This window comes from Bufo gargarizans, chromosome 7 (genome assembly GCF_014858855.1).
Source record: "Bufo gargarizans isolate SCDJY-AF-19 chromosome 7, ASM1485885v1, whole genome shotgun sequence".
NCBI lineage: Eukaryota > Metazoa > Chordata > Amphibia > Anura > Bufonidae > Bufo > Bufo gargarizans.
Genome location: NC_058086.1, coordinates 169,103,610 through 169,118,335, shown reverse-complemented (window position 1 = coordinate 169,118,335; position 14,726 = coordinate 169,103,610). Strand labels below are relative to the sequence as shown.

The 14,726-nt window shown below is 45.1% G+C and overlaps 1 protein-coding gene across 1 annotated transcript in view; it reads right to left on the bottom strand.

Moving 5' to 3' along the window:
* Positions 1-14,726, bottom strand: part of RAD18 (RAD18 E3 ubiquitin protein ligase) — a 241,939-nt gene that overhangs the window by 27,521 nt on the left and 199,692 nt on the right. The window contains exon 12 of the mRNA XM_044301938.1: positions 5,675-5,740. Coding sequence (XP_044157873.1) covers positions 5,675-5,740 — 66 coding nt within the window. The remainder of the gene's footprint in view (positions 1-5,674; positions 5,741-14,726) is intronic.

Genomic DNA, 14,726 nt, shown 5'->3' with positions numbered 1-14,726 from the left:
CACCCGGCGATACTCTCAGCGGAGAACCGCATGCTGGTCGACTCAGAACTGTCGGACCTGGTCCGCAAAGGAGCCATAGAACCGGCTCCGATGTCCCCTGGCCTGATAATCAGCAATATTTTTCTAGTGGCAAAAAAGGGGGGCCAACTTCGGCCTGTTATCAATTTACGCGCCCTCAACGCGTTCGTCAGATACCGCCATTTCAAGATGGAGGGCATCCATCTCCTTCGGGACCTCCTTCAGATGGGCGATTGGATGGTCAAGCTGGACTTGAAGGACGCTTATCTTACTGTCCCAGTAGAGGACGCGTCCAGGAACCTTCTCTGTTTCTCTTGGCAGGACAGGATTTGGCGATTCACGTGCCTCCCGTTCGGCCTCTCTTCAGCTCCCTGGTGTTTCACCAAGCTGATGCGTCCGGCTATGGCGTGGCTGCGCAGTCGTGGAGTTCGTCTCATCATATATCTGGACGACATTCTGATTATGGCCCAGAATCGGTCAGTGTTACTGGATCATCTTCGCTGGACCATGGATCTTCTGTCAGATCTGGGTTTCCTCCTCAATCAGGAGAAGTCTTGCCTCACCCCGTCTCACGTGATGGAGTTCTTGGGGTTTCTGGTGGATGCCACGGCAGGGACGCTCAGCCTACCTCCGGCCAAGGTTCGGTCCATACGGAAGGAGTTGTGCAAAGCTCGGTCATCTTCCCAGATCCCTCTACGCCATCTAGCCCGGATCATAGGGCTGCTGGCCTCGTCTATCCAGGCGGTTTTCCCAGCCCCGCTTCACTACCGGGCTCTACAGCGCCTGAAGATCTCCCACCTTCGGGCGGGGGCTTCCTATGCGGATTGGATCTCGCTGGACGAGGAGACCAAGGAGGAACTATCCTGGTGGATCCACAATCTGCGTGCGTGGAACGGCAAGGCGATCTTCGGCCATCGTCCGGATTTCGTGGTAGATTCGGATGCCAGCCTGTCGGGCTGGGGAGCTCACTGCGAGGGGATCACGACCGGAGGCGGTTGGTCAGAGGCCGAGGCGGGATTCCACATCAATGCGCTGGAACTGTTGGCTGGATCATTTGCAATCAAGAGTTTCACGAAAGGCACGGCCAGATCCTGCATCCAACTTCGCATGGACAACGTGTCAGCGGTGCGGTACATCAATGGCATGGGCGGAACCCGCTCCACCATCTTGTCTCGTCTGGCGAAGGATTTCTGGGACTACTGTCTAGACAAGGAGTTGGTTGTTTTGGCGGAATATCTCCCTGGCGTCCAGAACATTCACGCGGATTGGAGCTCTCGGTATCTTTCCGATTCCAGCGACTGGCAGTTGGATCCCGCGGGGTTCCGTTCCTTAATGTCAATTTGGGGTCCTTGCTGCATCGACCTGTTTGCTTCCCGTCTCAACTCGCAACTACGACGTTTTTACAGTTGGCGCCCGGACTCGGAAGCCGAAGCGGTGGACGCATTTCTGCAGGATTGGTCCAGAGATCTGCTTTACGCGTTTCCTCCATTTCAGCTGATCCCGAGGACTCTGATTCAGGTGCGACGTTATTCGGCAGATCTGGTGCTGCTGGTCCCTTTTTGGAACTCCCAGTCGTGGTTTCCGCACCTTCTGGAGATGATGATAGAGATCCCGTACCTGCTCCCGACGTCTCAGACTCTCCTCCGAGGTCCGAATCACCAACCACATCCTCTTCTCCTGGACGGATCCCTGCGCCTGCTGGCGTGTCGGATTTCAGGGGACCCTGGGAGGTCTCAGGAGTTTCGGGAACAGCTAGAGTCCTCTTGGAAAATGCGTGGGCCCCTGGCACCAGAAGATCTTACAGATCAGCCTGGGGATCTTGGGCTCGCTGGTGCGTGGCTAGGGACTTGGATCCCGTATCGGCACCTGTGACAGAGATCTTGCATTTCCTTTCTTCTTTATTTGACCAGGGCAAGGCTTACCGCACAATCAGCCTGTTCAGATCGGCTATTTCTGCCTCTCACCAAGGTTTTGATGGTACCCCTGCGGGGCAACATCCTTTAGTGTGTCGCCTCCTGCGCGGTTCTCGGATGTCTCGTCCTCCTAGACCTAGATTTTCTGCCACGTGGGATGTGTCTTGTGTCCTTTCTTTTTTGTCTTCTTGGCCTCAGAATGCGGACCTTTCCCTTCGGCAGCTGTCGGCGAAGCTCGTCACTCTCTTTTGCCTGATCTCCTGCAAGCGGGTTTCAGACGTCCGGGCTTTGGACTTTGATGCACGCTCGTACACCCCGGAAGGGGTCTCTTGACATCTCGAGGAGGACTAAGACCCACATCCGTTCGGTGGTTTATCCTGCTTTTCCGGCTTCACCTTCACTTTGCCCAGTGGCCTGCCTCAGGGAGTATGAGGCTCGCACTTCTCCGCATCGGTCACGTGAGTTCCCGCATCTTTTCCTTTCGACCATTCGTCCATTTGCCCCAGTGACCACTCCCACGCTGGCTAGGTGGATGAAGTGGATCATGGAGCTTGCGGGCGTGGATACTTCTGTTTTTTCGGCGCATTCTGCTAGGGGGGCGTCTGCTACCTCTTTAGCGGTTTCTGGCTCCAGACTGGAGGACATTTTGAAGCTGGCGGACTGGTCCAGAGTCTCCACGTTCAGGGAATTTTACTTCCGTCCAGGTCCTCATGTTTTTTCGTCAATTATTGAGAATTTGTCTTAACTTTGAACTTGCAATATGAGCCTCCGGGTCTTGTAATAAAATCAGGTGATTTTCCTATTTCATGACGTAAAGTCATGATTTTATTAAAGACACGGAGGCGAGTATTGCCCACCCTACGTTTTCCCTCCCTATGTGAGTTTTAAAGTTGGAATGATTTTTGATTGTGTGTCATTTGCATATTGATTTAACTCTATGAGTTTTTTTCCTGAGTAGGTTTGTCGCAACCATTTGTTTGTGAATACAATGCACCAATTTGCTTCTATCATGGCTCTGTTTTCGCCTTTTTTCAGGTTGAGATCGGTCAGTTCCGTGGTGTCCTTTGTTCTACGTCCTGGTTCGGAGGGTCGGCAGTTTGGTTCCAGCCGGTCATGTGACGTGGACTGCTTCAGGAGGTTCTTCAAGGTCGTTCCTGGTGTTCCTGTTCGCTTCCGGATGGATGGCGCTTTTGTTCCCCGGCTGTTCCGGTTCCTGGTTGGCGGTTCGGTTGGACTGTTCGGTTCGGATTTACAAAGAAAGAGGAGGATTTGCAGGCGGTGTGGCCTGTTATAGAGAGACTATGGGGAGGGGCTGATGACATGTTTCAATATTTTTATTTGTTCTTTGCTGCTATTGGTCAGAGTAAAGAAGGAGAATAGCAATACTCGCCTCCGTGTCTTTAATAAAATCATGACTTTACGTCATGAAATAGGAAAATCACCTGATTATACAGCCACCACTAGAGGGAGCTCACTACATACAGATTATACAGCCACCACTAGAAGGAGCTCACTACATACAGATTATACAGCCACCACTAGAGGGAGCTCACTACATACTGATTATACAGCCACCAATAGAGGGAGCTCACTGCATACAGATTATACAGCCAGCACTAGAGGGGGCTCACTACATACAGGTGTTGGATCCCCACTGATCAGATATTGATGCCAAATCCTGGGGATAGGTCATCAATATTAAACACCTGGAAAACCCCTTTAAAAAAGCTGACTACACAAAATAGCATAGACATCAGTCTTATATTGCTAAGCTATGTCACCACTGTCTGATCATGATTGGGGGTGAAAAGTCTTCCGTAAAATAGGCGACATATATTTTATTATAACAAAAAAACACTTCTGAGCCCAATAATGGGGGCTAACCCGAGACTGAGTGACCCCAGTCACTGAAAGCAGTGTCCCAGGATGGCACTGTCTGAGGAGATGCTGGGAATATATTACAATCTAGATTGAGTTTACCTTTATCTAAAGTGTAACTGTCATGTCTTCATAAAAAAAAAAAAAATCTATTTTAGCATATGTTACTGCTGCAGCAGCATTATGCATAAAGCAATCTTTAGTTTCTTCACATACCACTGTTTTCCTTGAGTTTTTCCCTTAGTGACGGCTGTTTAAATATTTACAATATGAGGAACTTCTCAAGATGGCTCCTCTACCAGTTCTCTGAAGCCAAAACTGCTTTCCCTCACTTCCCATACACACTTGCTGTAGCCAGCCAGCCAGCCAATCAGATTGGATTACTGAGAGACACGCCTCCTCACTCTGAAGCCTAGTGCAGGCCTGCAGTGTGAAGGACCGCCCCTCTGTCTTCCTGCCTTCTTAGCCGGAGACAGACAAGCCCTAGCAACTGTCTTAAGGGAGCAGTGAAAAGGGACGGGGACATTAATGAAAGCTGTTATTATAAGGTAATTACAGATCTTTTGACAATCGTTGACAGACTCACTCAGGTTTACATGCCGAGCTCTAATAAACTAGCAAATAAAATTAAAATATGACAGTTACAAAGGAAAGTGACCCCTACCAATCTACTGCCCCTGAAGGCTGCAAAATGGAGAGTAGAAGCGTGTGAGGAGCCAGGGCTGATTGAAGGAAGCAAAAACTGCCATCAGAAAACAGGAAGGAAATGCTGAAATATCAGGGAATTCCTATTTTATTCACAGATTTGTCCCTTTAATCGGCAAGAGCACCTTGAATTTAATTAAAGGCTATGTACACCTTTGGGCGCAATTTTTTTTAAATTATTGCATTGTACGTATTTTGAGCTAAAATCATTTTTTTAATTGGTCTTTATTAAAAATAGAGAGTCCTTTTTTGTGTACAGAGCTGAGATACTCTAGTAGCAGCCTCTGGATTTTCTGTCATCTGGGGAGCAGACAGACTCCTTATCTCCGACCACCTAAACACTTATCATAGCTCAGTCCTTATCTTACTGATAAGAATGTGGCCAGTTGTTTGGAGATAAGGTTTATTAGATGAGGCACAAAGTGAAAGTACCAGTCACACAGCTAGAAAAACAATTAACCCTTTGTGACAGAATGGCTCAGTATTTTTAATAAAGGCCAATTGAAAATATGACAGCCAAAAATGAGTAAAATGTGTGAATGAGAATCTTCCAATTTTACTCTAGAACCAGTAAGGACCTAATAAGTGTCATAGGTTAGAAGGTCTGCTACAGTAGCATCCATTCTCGGCTGGTGGGCCACATGGAAGACCATTCAAATAAAGCTAGGATGGAGAATGTGTGAAGTATGAAGAGGGGTCCAAATTATAGGAGCCATTCCGGTCACAGCCTCGTCTTGAGGTTTATGGAGGTTCTTAAGAAGCTCTGGAATCCTCTGGGGACAATCTCATCAGGCCACGTTTACATGGTAAAAGAAAACGTCAAGAAGCTGCAAAGTATTCCTTGATAGCTACACAAAAGATCTATCAATTCCAGTAAATAAGGAGCATATTCTATGAGAGGAGGCCATGATCCAGAATGGTGTTTCCATTCAGTGACAGTATGCAGAGAATTTGAAAATAGAAAAAAATAGTATATTTTAAGTATATTAAAAAGCTGCAGAAAATATTAAACAGGGAAAAGGTGACCCCGGGGGGATGTGACATCTAATTTCAGCGGCTGAATTTATTTCCTAGCACTTCAAAGGGGAAAGTCATTACCAATACCAGGGAGTCTTAATCTCGGCCACTGACACACGCGCCTTCACTCACAGGGTACTTACAGGGTAGAATTTGACGCTTCCGGAACTGTGGCTTCCTCTATGTCCCGAAGAATGTCAGAACTGGAGCTGAGGAGGAAAAGAAAATAATTAGGATCTTCATCTTAGCGAGGTCACTTACAAACCATACATGGATGAGGTCGCTATGCCGGTGCTGGGCTACTGTATCTACTAACAGAAGAGTAAGGGTCTGTTCACACATGTCGGATTTAACTGGACACGTATTTACGGCAGCCGCGGCCCCATCAACGTATGGTTTGTAAGTGACCTCAGGATAGGTCGTCAATATCAGATCGGTGGGGGTCCGACACCTGGACCCCGATGATCAGCTAGTTGAAGAGAAGGCCGCACTTCATTATTTACCTGCTCGCCGTCGACATCGCAGCGGTGAGCAGCTGCAACTACAAGAAGCCGCCCCATTCACTTCTATGGGACGGCTCCATCCTATACACTTGAATATTACCGTACAGAGCCGTCCCACAGAAGTGAACGGGGAGGCTTCTTGTAATTACACTGCTCACCGCTGCGATGTCGTCGACGAGCAGGTAAACAATGAAGGGAAGGCAACTCTAGCATGGAACACACCCTTCTCTTCGTACAGCTGATGGGCGGGGGTGCTGGGTGTCGGACCCCTGCCGATTTGATATTGATGCCCTATCCTGAGGATAGGGCATCAATATTAAAATCATGGAGAACCCCTTTAATTATAATGGTGATACATACAAGGAGTGTCTCTCAAGTAACTTAGCCTAAACGGAGCAGGAGAACGGAAAGGCTGACCAGTGATGTGAACGACGTCTTATAAAAAGGCAGTGGTTAAAGTAACAAGGTTTATTAGTAAAGGATCCTTTTTTTTTTATACAATTGCTGCAAGCGCAACATTTGTCTAAACAGTTGGTAACATTGTTGTAACAACTGCCTTTATTACGTTAATGCACATTTACATGCGCAGAGGGAGCAGACAATTACTGGGAAGGGACCGTATCTTCCCGATAATTGCCCGCTTGTCAGAGGAGGAGAAAAGCTGCATTTACCTCCGCTGTATGATGACTACTACAATCCCCCGTCCTCATACAGATGCCCTGATTCTGGGCAGCAGAGCACTGTTCACACAGCACAATCTGCAGTCCAGAAGCGATGATTTAGATGTCTGCACGAAAGACCATTTCACCTGATGAACAGCATTTTGCTCGCTGATCTGCTCCGTGTAACTCCGGCGTTAGGTCACCCGAGAGCCTGTCTATGTACACATCTTTATCACTCGGGTTTATGCTTGGCATCTTTACAGAACCACAGGGTGCATTTATGCTCAAAGCCTCAGCACTGAGGGGCATTAAACCGAGGCCTAATACAAAGCAAACCCTTCAGCAGCATCTTGTGCTGTTCCTCTCTTATACCCCATAAAAATTCATAAATAAACTGAACACTGGGTGTCACCCTAGAGTGCATCACTACACGCTCCAAAGACACCACCACGCAGCACGTCCAGCATCTGGGACAGGGCACTCTCAGGTGGCATCAAGCTGTTTCTTTCCCATTGCCTATCGCTAATAGTTGAGATTTTGGCCAGGCTGTGGGGGCCTGCCCTTACACTGTCCGATCACTTGCTGACATCATCAGACAAGCTTTTTTAAAAAGAGGAATGGCATCTAATTCCCAATTTGTTAATAAAAATCCAGGAGGAATAACAGAGGAACGGCATCATGCAGACTTGTCACAAAAGATGCTCTGTAATTATTTCATGGGAAATACATGTCAGGAGAGGGGACAGCTACTCTCTGAAGAGAACACCCCTGTCATAGTTCCAGACCAAAACTGCCCCGAAACTTCCGCTTTGGCTGAAGGGGTTAAAGCCATTATGACCTCCTTTGCTGTGTAGAGGTCTCGTTACTAATGCTAACAAAATGACAAGAATGCAGAAAATGTATGTAAGGACGTCCATTTCCATGGTGAGAGGTCAGAGGGTCTTCATTGTGTCAGACTTTACAGTGACAATAAATCGAGTCCCAGGGGCTGAAAAAGCAGAAGAGGCCGTAACGGAAGACATGGCCCGTGTGGGGCACCTTGAAGATGGGGCGTCCTGAGAATGAATCCCGGGCAGAAAGTGAGGAATTCTAGAAATGAAGGCGTGCACGATCGGAGCCGCTGCCAGCTCTGCAGTGTACATCCACATGAAAGCTATTTGCTTCTCCTGACAGGGCTGTATTTTAGGGATTTCCAGCGCTGCATCTCAGCAATAGATTAAAAATTCAGACATTAAAGCAACTTCTCCGGGTCTGTGAGAAGATACAAGACGCAGCTGCAAGGAGAAGGAGCGGAGGACGAGATGACCGTATCTTGACAGCAGCTGCTTGCTCATCGTTTTATAGGATTAATCTACATTTTATATTGAGCAAATACTTTACTTATCTCATAACTGTGCTCATACTCCAGTCACATCCAGAGCTGCACTTACTGACTGGTACAGCCATACAGCAGACTACTGCACAGAGCAAGAGGAGAACACTACATCTCACCCCTGTACTTCAGAGCTGCACTGATAACTCTCCAGACACACAAGATGAAATCACCCCCTGTTTGTTCAGTGTCGCACAGACAGATCTGGTGACTGACATTCAAGGAAGCGTCAGGTTTACACCAGTAACTACACAGTCATCGGATGTAGGAAGAGCTAACACCCCTACATAACAGGCGCTCACACAAGTGGTTAGGTACTGACTGATTCCTAAAACAGTCAGCAGAATAGTGAGTGCAGCTCTGGAGTATAATACAGGATGTAACTCAGGATAAGTAATGTATGTACACAGTGACTGCACCAGCAGAATAGTGAGTGCAGCTCTGGAGTATAATATAGGATGTAACTCAGGATCAGTACAGGATAAGTAATGTATGTACACAGTGACTGCACCAGCAGAATAGTGAGTGCAGCTCTGGAGTATAATATAGGCTGTAACTCAGGATCAGTACAGGATAAGTAATGTATGTACACAGTGACTGCACCAGCAGAATAGTGAGTGCAGCTCTGGAGTATAATACAGGATGTAACTCAGGATCAGTACAGGATAAGTAATGTATGTACACAGTGACTGCACCAGCAGAATAGTGAGTGCAGCTCTGGAGTATAATACAGGATGTAACTCAGGATCAGTACAGGATAAGTAATGTATGTACACAGTGACTGCACCAGCAGAATAGTGAGTGCAGCTCTGGAGTATAATACAGGATGTAACTCAGGATCAGTACAGGATAAGTAATGTATGTACACAGTGACTGCACCAGCAGAATAGTAAATGCAGCTCTGGAGTATAATACAGGATGTAACTCAGGATCAGTACAGGATAAGTAATGTATGTACACAGTGACTGCACCAGCAGAATAGTGAGTGCTGCTCTGGAGTATAATACAGGATGTATCTCAGGATCAGTACAGGATAAGTAATGTATGTACACAGTGACTGCACCAGCAGAATAGTGAGTGCAGCTCTGGAGTATAATACAGGATGTAACTCAGGATCAGTACAGGATAAGTAATGTATGTACACAGTGACTGCATCAGCAGAAAAGTGAGTGCAGCTCTGGAGTATAATACAGGATGTAACTCAGGATCAGTACAGGATAAGTAATGTATGTACACAGTGACTGCACCAGCAGAATAGTGAGTGCTGCTCTGGAGTATAATACAGGATGTATCTCAGGATCAGTACAGGATAAGTAATGTATGTACACAGTGACTGCACCAGCAGAATAGTGAGTGCAGCTCTGGAGTATAATATAGGATGTAACTCAGGATCAGTACAGGATAAGTAATGTATGTACACAGTGACTGCACCAGCAGAATAGTGAGTGCAGCTCTGGAGTATAATACAGGATGTAACTCAGGATCAGTACAGGATAAGTAATGTATGTACACAGTGACTGCACCAGCAGAATAGTGAGTGCAGCTCTGGAGTATAATATAGGATGTAACTCAGGATCAGTACAGGATAAGTAATGTATGTACACAGTGACTGCACCAGCAGAATAGTGAGTGCAGCTCTGGAGTATAATATAGGCTGTAACTCAGGATCAGTACAGGATAAGTAATGTATGTACACAGTGACTGCACCAGCAGAATAGTGAGTGCAGCTCTGGAGTATAATACAGGATGTAACTCAGGATCAGTACAGGATAAGTAATGTATGTACACAGTGACTGCACCAGCAGAATAGTGAGTGCAGCTCTGGAGTATAATACAGGATGTAACTCCGGATCAGTACAGGATAAGTAATGTATGTACACAGTGACTGCACCAGCAGAATAGTGAGTGCAGCTCTGGAGTATAATACAGGATGTAACTCAGGATCAGTACAGGATAAGTAATGTATGTACACAGTGACTGCACCAGCAGAATAGTGAGTGCTGCTCTGGAGTATAATACAGGATGTATCTCAGGATCAGTACAGGATAAGTAATGTATGTACACAGTGACTGCACCAGCAGAATAGTGAGTGCAGCTCTGGAGTATAATACAGGATGTAACTCAGGATCAGTACAGGATAAGTAATGTATGTACACAGTGACTGCACCAGCAGAATAGTGAGTGCAGCTCTGGAGTATAATATAGGATGTAACTCAGGATCAGTACAGGATAAGTAATGTATGTACACAGTGACTGCACCAGCAGAATAGTGAGTGCAGCTCTGGAGTATAATACAGGATGTAACTCAGGATCAGTACAGGATAAGTAATGTATGTACACAGTGACTGCACCAGCAGAATAGTGAGTGCAGCTCTGGAGTATAATATAGGATGTAACTCAGGATCAGTACAGGATAAGTAATGTATGTACACAGTGACTGCACCAGCAGAATAGTGAGTGCAGCTCTGGAGTATAATACAGGATGTAACTCAGGATCAGTACAGGATAAGTAATGTATGTACACAGTGACTGCACCAGCAGAATAGTGAGTGCAGCTCTGGAGTATAATATAGGATGTAACTCAGGATCAGTACAGGATAAGTAATGTATGTACACAGTGACTGCACCAGCAGAATAGTGAGTGCAGCTCTGGAGTATAATACAGGATGTAACTCAGGATCAGTACAGGATAAGTAATGTATGTACACAGTGACTGCACCAGCAGAATAGTGAGTGCAGCTCTGGAGTATAATATAGGATGTAACTCAGGATCAGTACAGGATAAGTAATGTATGTACACAGTGACTGCACCAGCAGAATAGTGAGTGCAGCTCTGGAGTATAATACAGGATGTAACTCAGGATCAGTACAGGATAAGTAATGTATGTACACAGTGACTGCACCAGCAGAATAGTGAGTGCTGCTCTGGAGTATAATACAGGATGTATCTCAGGATCAGTAATGTATGTACACAGTGACTGCACCAGCAGAATAGTGAGTGCAGCTCTGGAGTATAATACAGGATGTAACTCAGGAACAGTACAGGATAAGTAATGTATGTACACAGTGACTGCACCAGCAGAATAGTGAGTGCTGCTCTGGAGTATAATACAGGATGTATCTCAGGATCAGTACAGGATAAGTAATGTATGTACACAGTGACTGCACCAGCAGAATAGTGAGTGCAGCTCTGGAGTATAATACAGGATGTAACTCAGGATCAGTACAGGATAAGTAATGTATGTACACAGTGACTGCACCAGCAGAATAGTGAGTGCAGCTCTGGAGTATAATACAGGATGTAACTCAGGATCAGTACAGGATAAGTAATGTATGTACACAGTGACTGCACCAGCAGAATAGTGAGTGCAGCTCTGGAGTATAATACAGGATGTAACTCAGGATCAGTACAGGATAAGTAATGTATGTACACAGTGACTGCACCAGCAGAATAGTGAGTGCAGCTCTGGAGTATAATACAGGATGTAACTCAGGATCAGTACAGGATAAGTAATGTATGTACACAGTGACTGCACCAGCAGAATAGTGAGTGCAGCTCTGGAGTATAATACAGGATGTAACTCAGGATCAGTACAGGATAAGTAATGTATGTACACAGTGACTGCACCAGCAGAATAGTGAGTGCAGCTCTGGAGTATAATATAGGATGTAACTCAGGATCAGTACAGGATAAGTAATGTATGTACACAGTGACTGCACCAGCAGAATAGTGAGTGCAGCTCTGGAGTATAATACAGGATGTAACTCAGGATCAGTACAGGATAAGTAATGTATGTACACAGTGACTGCACCAGCAGAATAGTGAGTGCAGCTCTGGAGTATAATATAGGATGTAACTCAGGATCAGTACAGGATAAGTAATGTATGTACACAGTGACTGCACCAGCAGAATAGTGAGTGCAGCTCTGGAGTATAATACAGGATGTAACTCAGGATCAGTACAGGATAAGTAATGTATGTACACAGTGACTGCACCAGCAGAATAGTGAGTGCTGCTCTGGAGTATAATACAGGATGTAACTCAGGATCAGTACAGGATAAGTAATGTAATGTGTATGCTCAGTAGTGGATATGTCAACATCTTTGATTGTTACACACGTCTCATGAGATGAATGGTCAGGGAAGGAAATGCCAGAATCCACTTCTTTTGTAGAAGATCACACAATTATCAGATAGCGCTCAGTTTAGTTTTAACGCTCAGAATTTACAGCATCACTTGCCCTATCCATACAGAGGACGTCACGGACATGCAGTTTTCTTCAGACTTTTCAATTTGAGACAGCAGGACGTCCGAGCACCACTTACTGTCATTCAGAGATAGAGAAGTAATAAATTGGCTTCTGCCTGTGTACAAGCAGAACGTTACATTGTGGCCTAACAGGTGCGGGTTTATTTAGCTTACAGTGTGATCTCTGTGGAGATAAGAGGCCAGACTGTCTCATGCCGGAGACCATGTCTCTTATCACTGGAGACACCCGAGGGGCTGCCTGTAAAGAGGTGGAGATATCCAGGGGACATGCAGGAAAAATATGTGAGCGCGCTGGATTCACTGGCGCTGTAGTCTGTATGTGTAAATGATTCTGACAGAGAACCCATGTCTGCAGCCTATCAGACTCCGGGGTAACGCGCCACAGATTCTAGTGATTTACCATGTTTCATAGGTTTCATTTCCTTCCATATTAATATAATGCAAACAAAGCCCCTTAATTAACCAAATCTTGTTTCAAGCAGCAAATTAGAACTAATTCCATAATAATTAGATCCTCACGTTTATAAAATACTTTAATTATATTATGGAACACAATAAAAAGTAAAATAGAAGAAAAGGAAATTATAACGAATAAACAGAAATGAAAAGTAAACACTGCAGATATAAAGTGACTGCGCGTATCCGGAATATCTGAGATATGCACCAGACCTGAAAAGGAGCAGTAACTACTAGCATTTCCTATGTAATAATCTATTCTTATAACTCTTCTCAGGTGTACTGTTCCTCTATTGTTACTACTAGAAGTTTATGAATGAATTACCAACTGGATGCTCCCAGTTTAGGCTGTGTCTCTGCACAGTATAAAGAAAAAGGAGAAGGTCTGGTACTGTGTTAGCCAGTAGAAAACTACTTTGGTGCAATGATGTGACCTAGCGAACGATCCAGACATCGGGCCCTTCATCAGGTAACTACAAGAATGTATGAAGAAACAGCAATATATATACAATAAGAACAGAGACACGGTGGAATGAATGGCACAATCTTGGCCACGATGAATGTGGAACCTTGTATTCAAATATCTCACACAATGATGATTTAAAGGCTATGGACACCTTTGGGGGCATTTTTTTTTATTATTGCATTGTACTCATTTTGAGCTATGGAGTCCTTTTCTCTGTACAGAGCTGAGAATCCCTAGAAGCACCCTTTGGATTTTCTCTCTTTTCCGTCAGTTGAGGAGCTGACGGACACCTTATCTCTTATCTTATAGCTCAGTTATTATATTACTGATAAGAATGTGGCTTAAATTTATGACCTCTCAGTAGTTTAGAGAGAAGGCTTATTAGATGACCGACACAAAGTGAAAGAACAAGTCACACAGTTAGAAAAACAGTTAACTCTGTGACAGAATGGCTCAATATTTTTAATAAAGGTCAATTGAAAAAAGGATTTTTAGCCAAAAATGAGTAACATACAATCGTTAAAAAAAAGCCTCTGAAGGAGTACATAGCCTTTAACTGCTTGCCGAGTATACCTGGAGGGTAATGGGATTGTCTTAGAGTCTGTACTACAACTCCCCACATTTATCCTCACCCACAGCTATTTCACTTTTGGCAAGGAGATATACTTACAATGCACTGGAACCGCCATGGGCAGTAAAATAGCACCGCAGTATGCAAATCTTTTCATGGCAAAACTGGAAAGCAACTTCTTGCTATCCTGCCCCTTAACCATTTCGCTACCAGCGCTGTACATGTACGGCGCTGGAGCGATGGGCATACAAGCGCCCGCACACAAGTGCAGCGGGCATCATGGCCGACAGATCTCTGCTGTTTCAAACAGCAGAGACCAGCAGCTGATTACCGCGATCGGGTGAGACCATGACTGTTCAGAATTAAAAAAATATATATTGGATTTTGTATGCTCAAATATGAGCTTCAAAATCATAAAAAAATAAAAAAAAAATAAAGAAAATAAAGTTTAAATCGCCCCCTCTCCATAAAAAAAAAACAAATAAATCTGATGCAAAACTATATATCAATCCGCTCAGCTTCTGCTCCATCACAGGCTGCCTGCAGATTGTATTGCATTTTGTGGTGACAGGTCCTCTTATGTCACAGAGGCACACCGAGGCATGAAGCATGCACAGTTGAGGCACCGAATGAGCAGAGGGTCTCAATGGAGGCGTATCAGATCCATGTGAGGTCAAATGATAAAAAGAAGAAACATCTTCAAGAGGCGACAAAATGATCAAGAACCCCTCAGGTGCTATATGGAGGGTGATGGAGCTCATGTTAACAGTGTGATCTCCCGCGGCCTGAGATCCAGTATGTACTGGTAATAGAAAACTGAGCAGCCACACAGTAAAACCAACCACATGTCGCCCTGACGGGTTATATTATGTGATGTACCTGTAATTCTATGTAA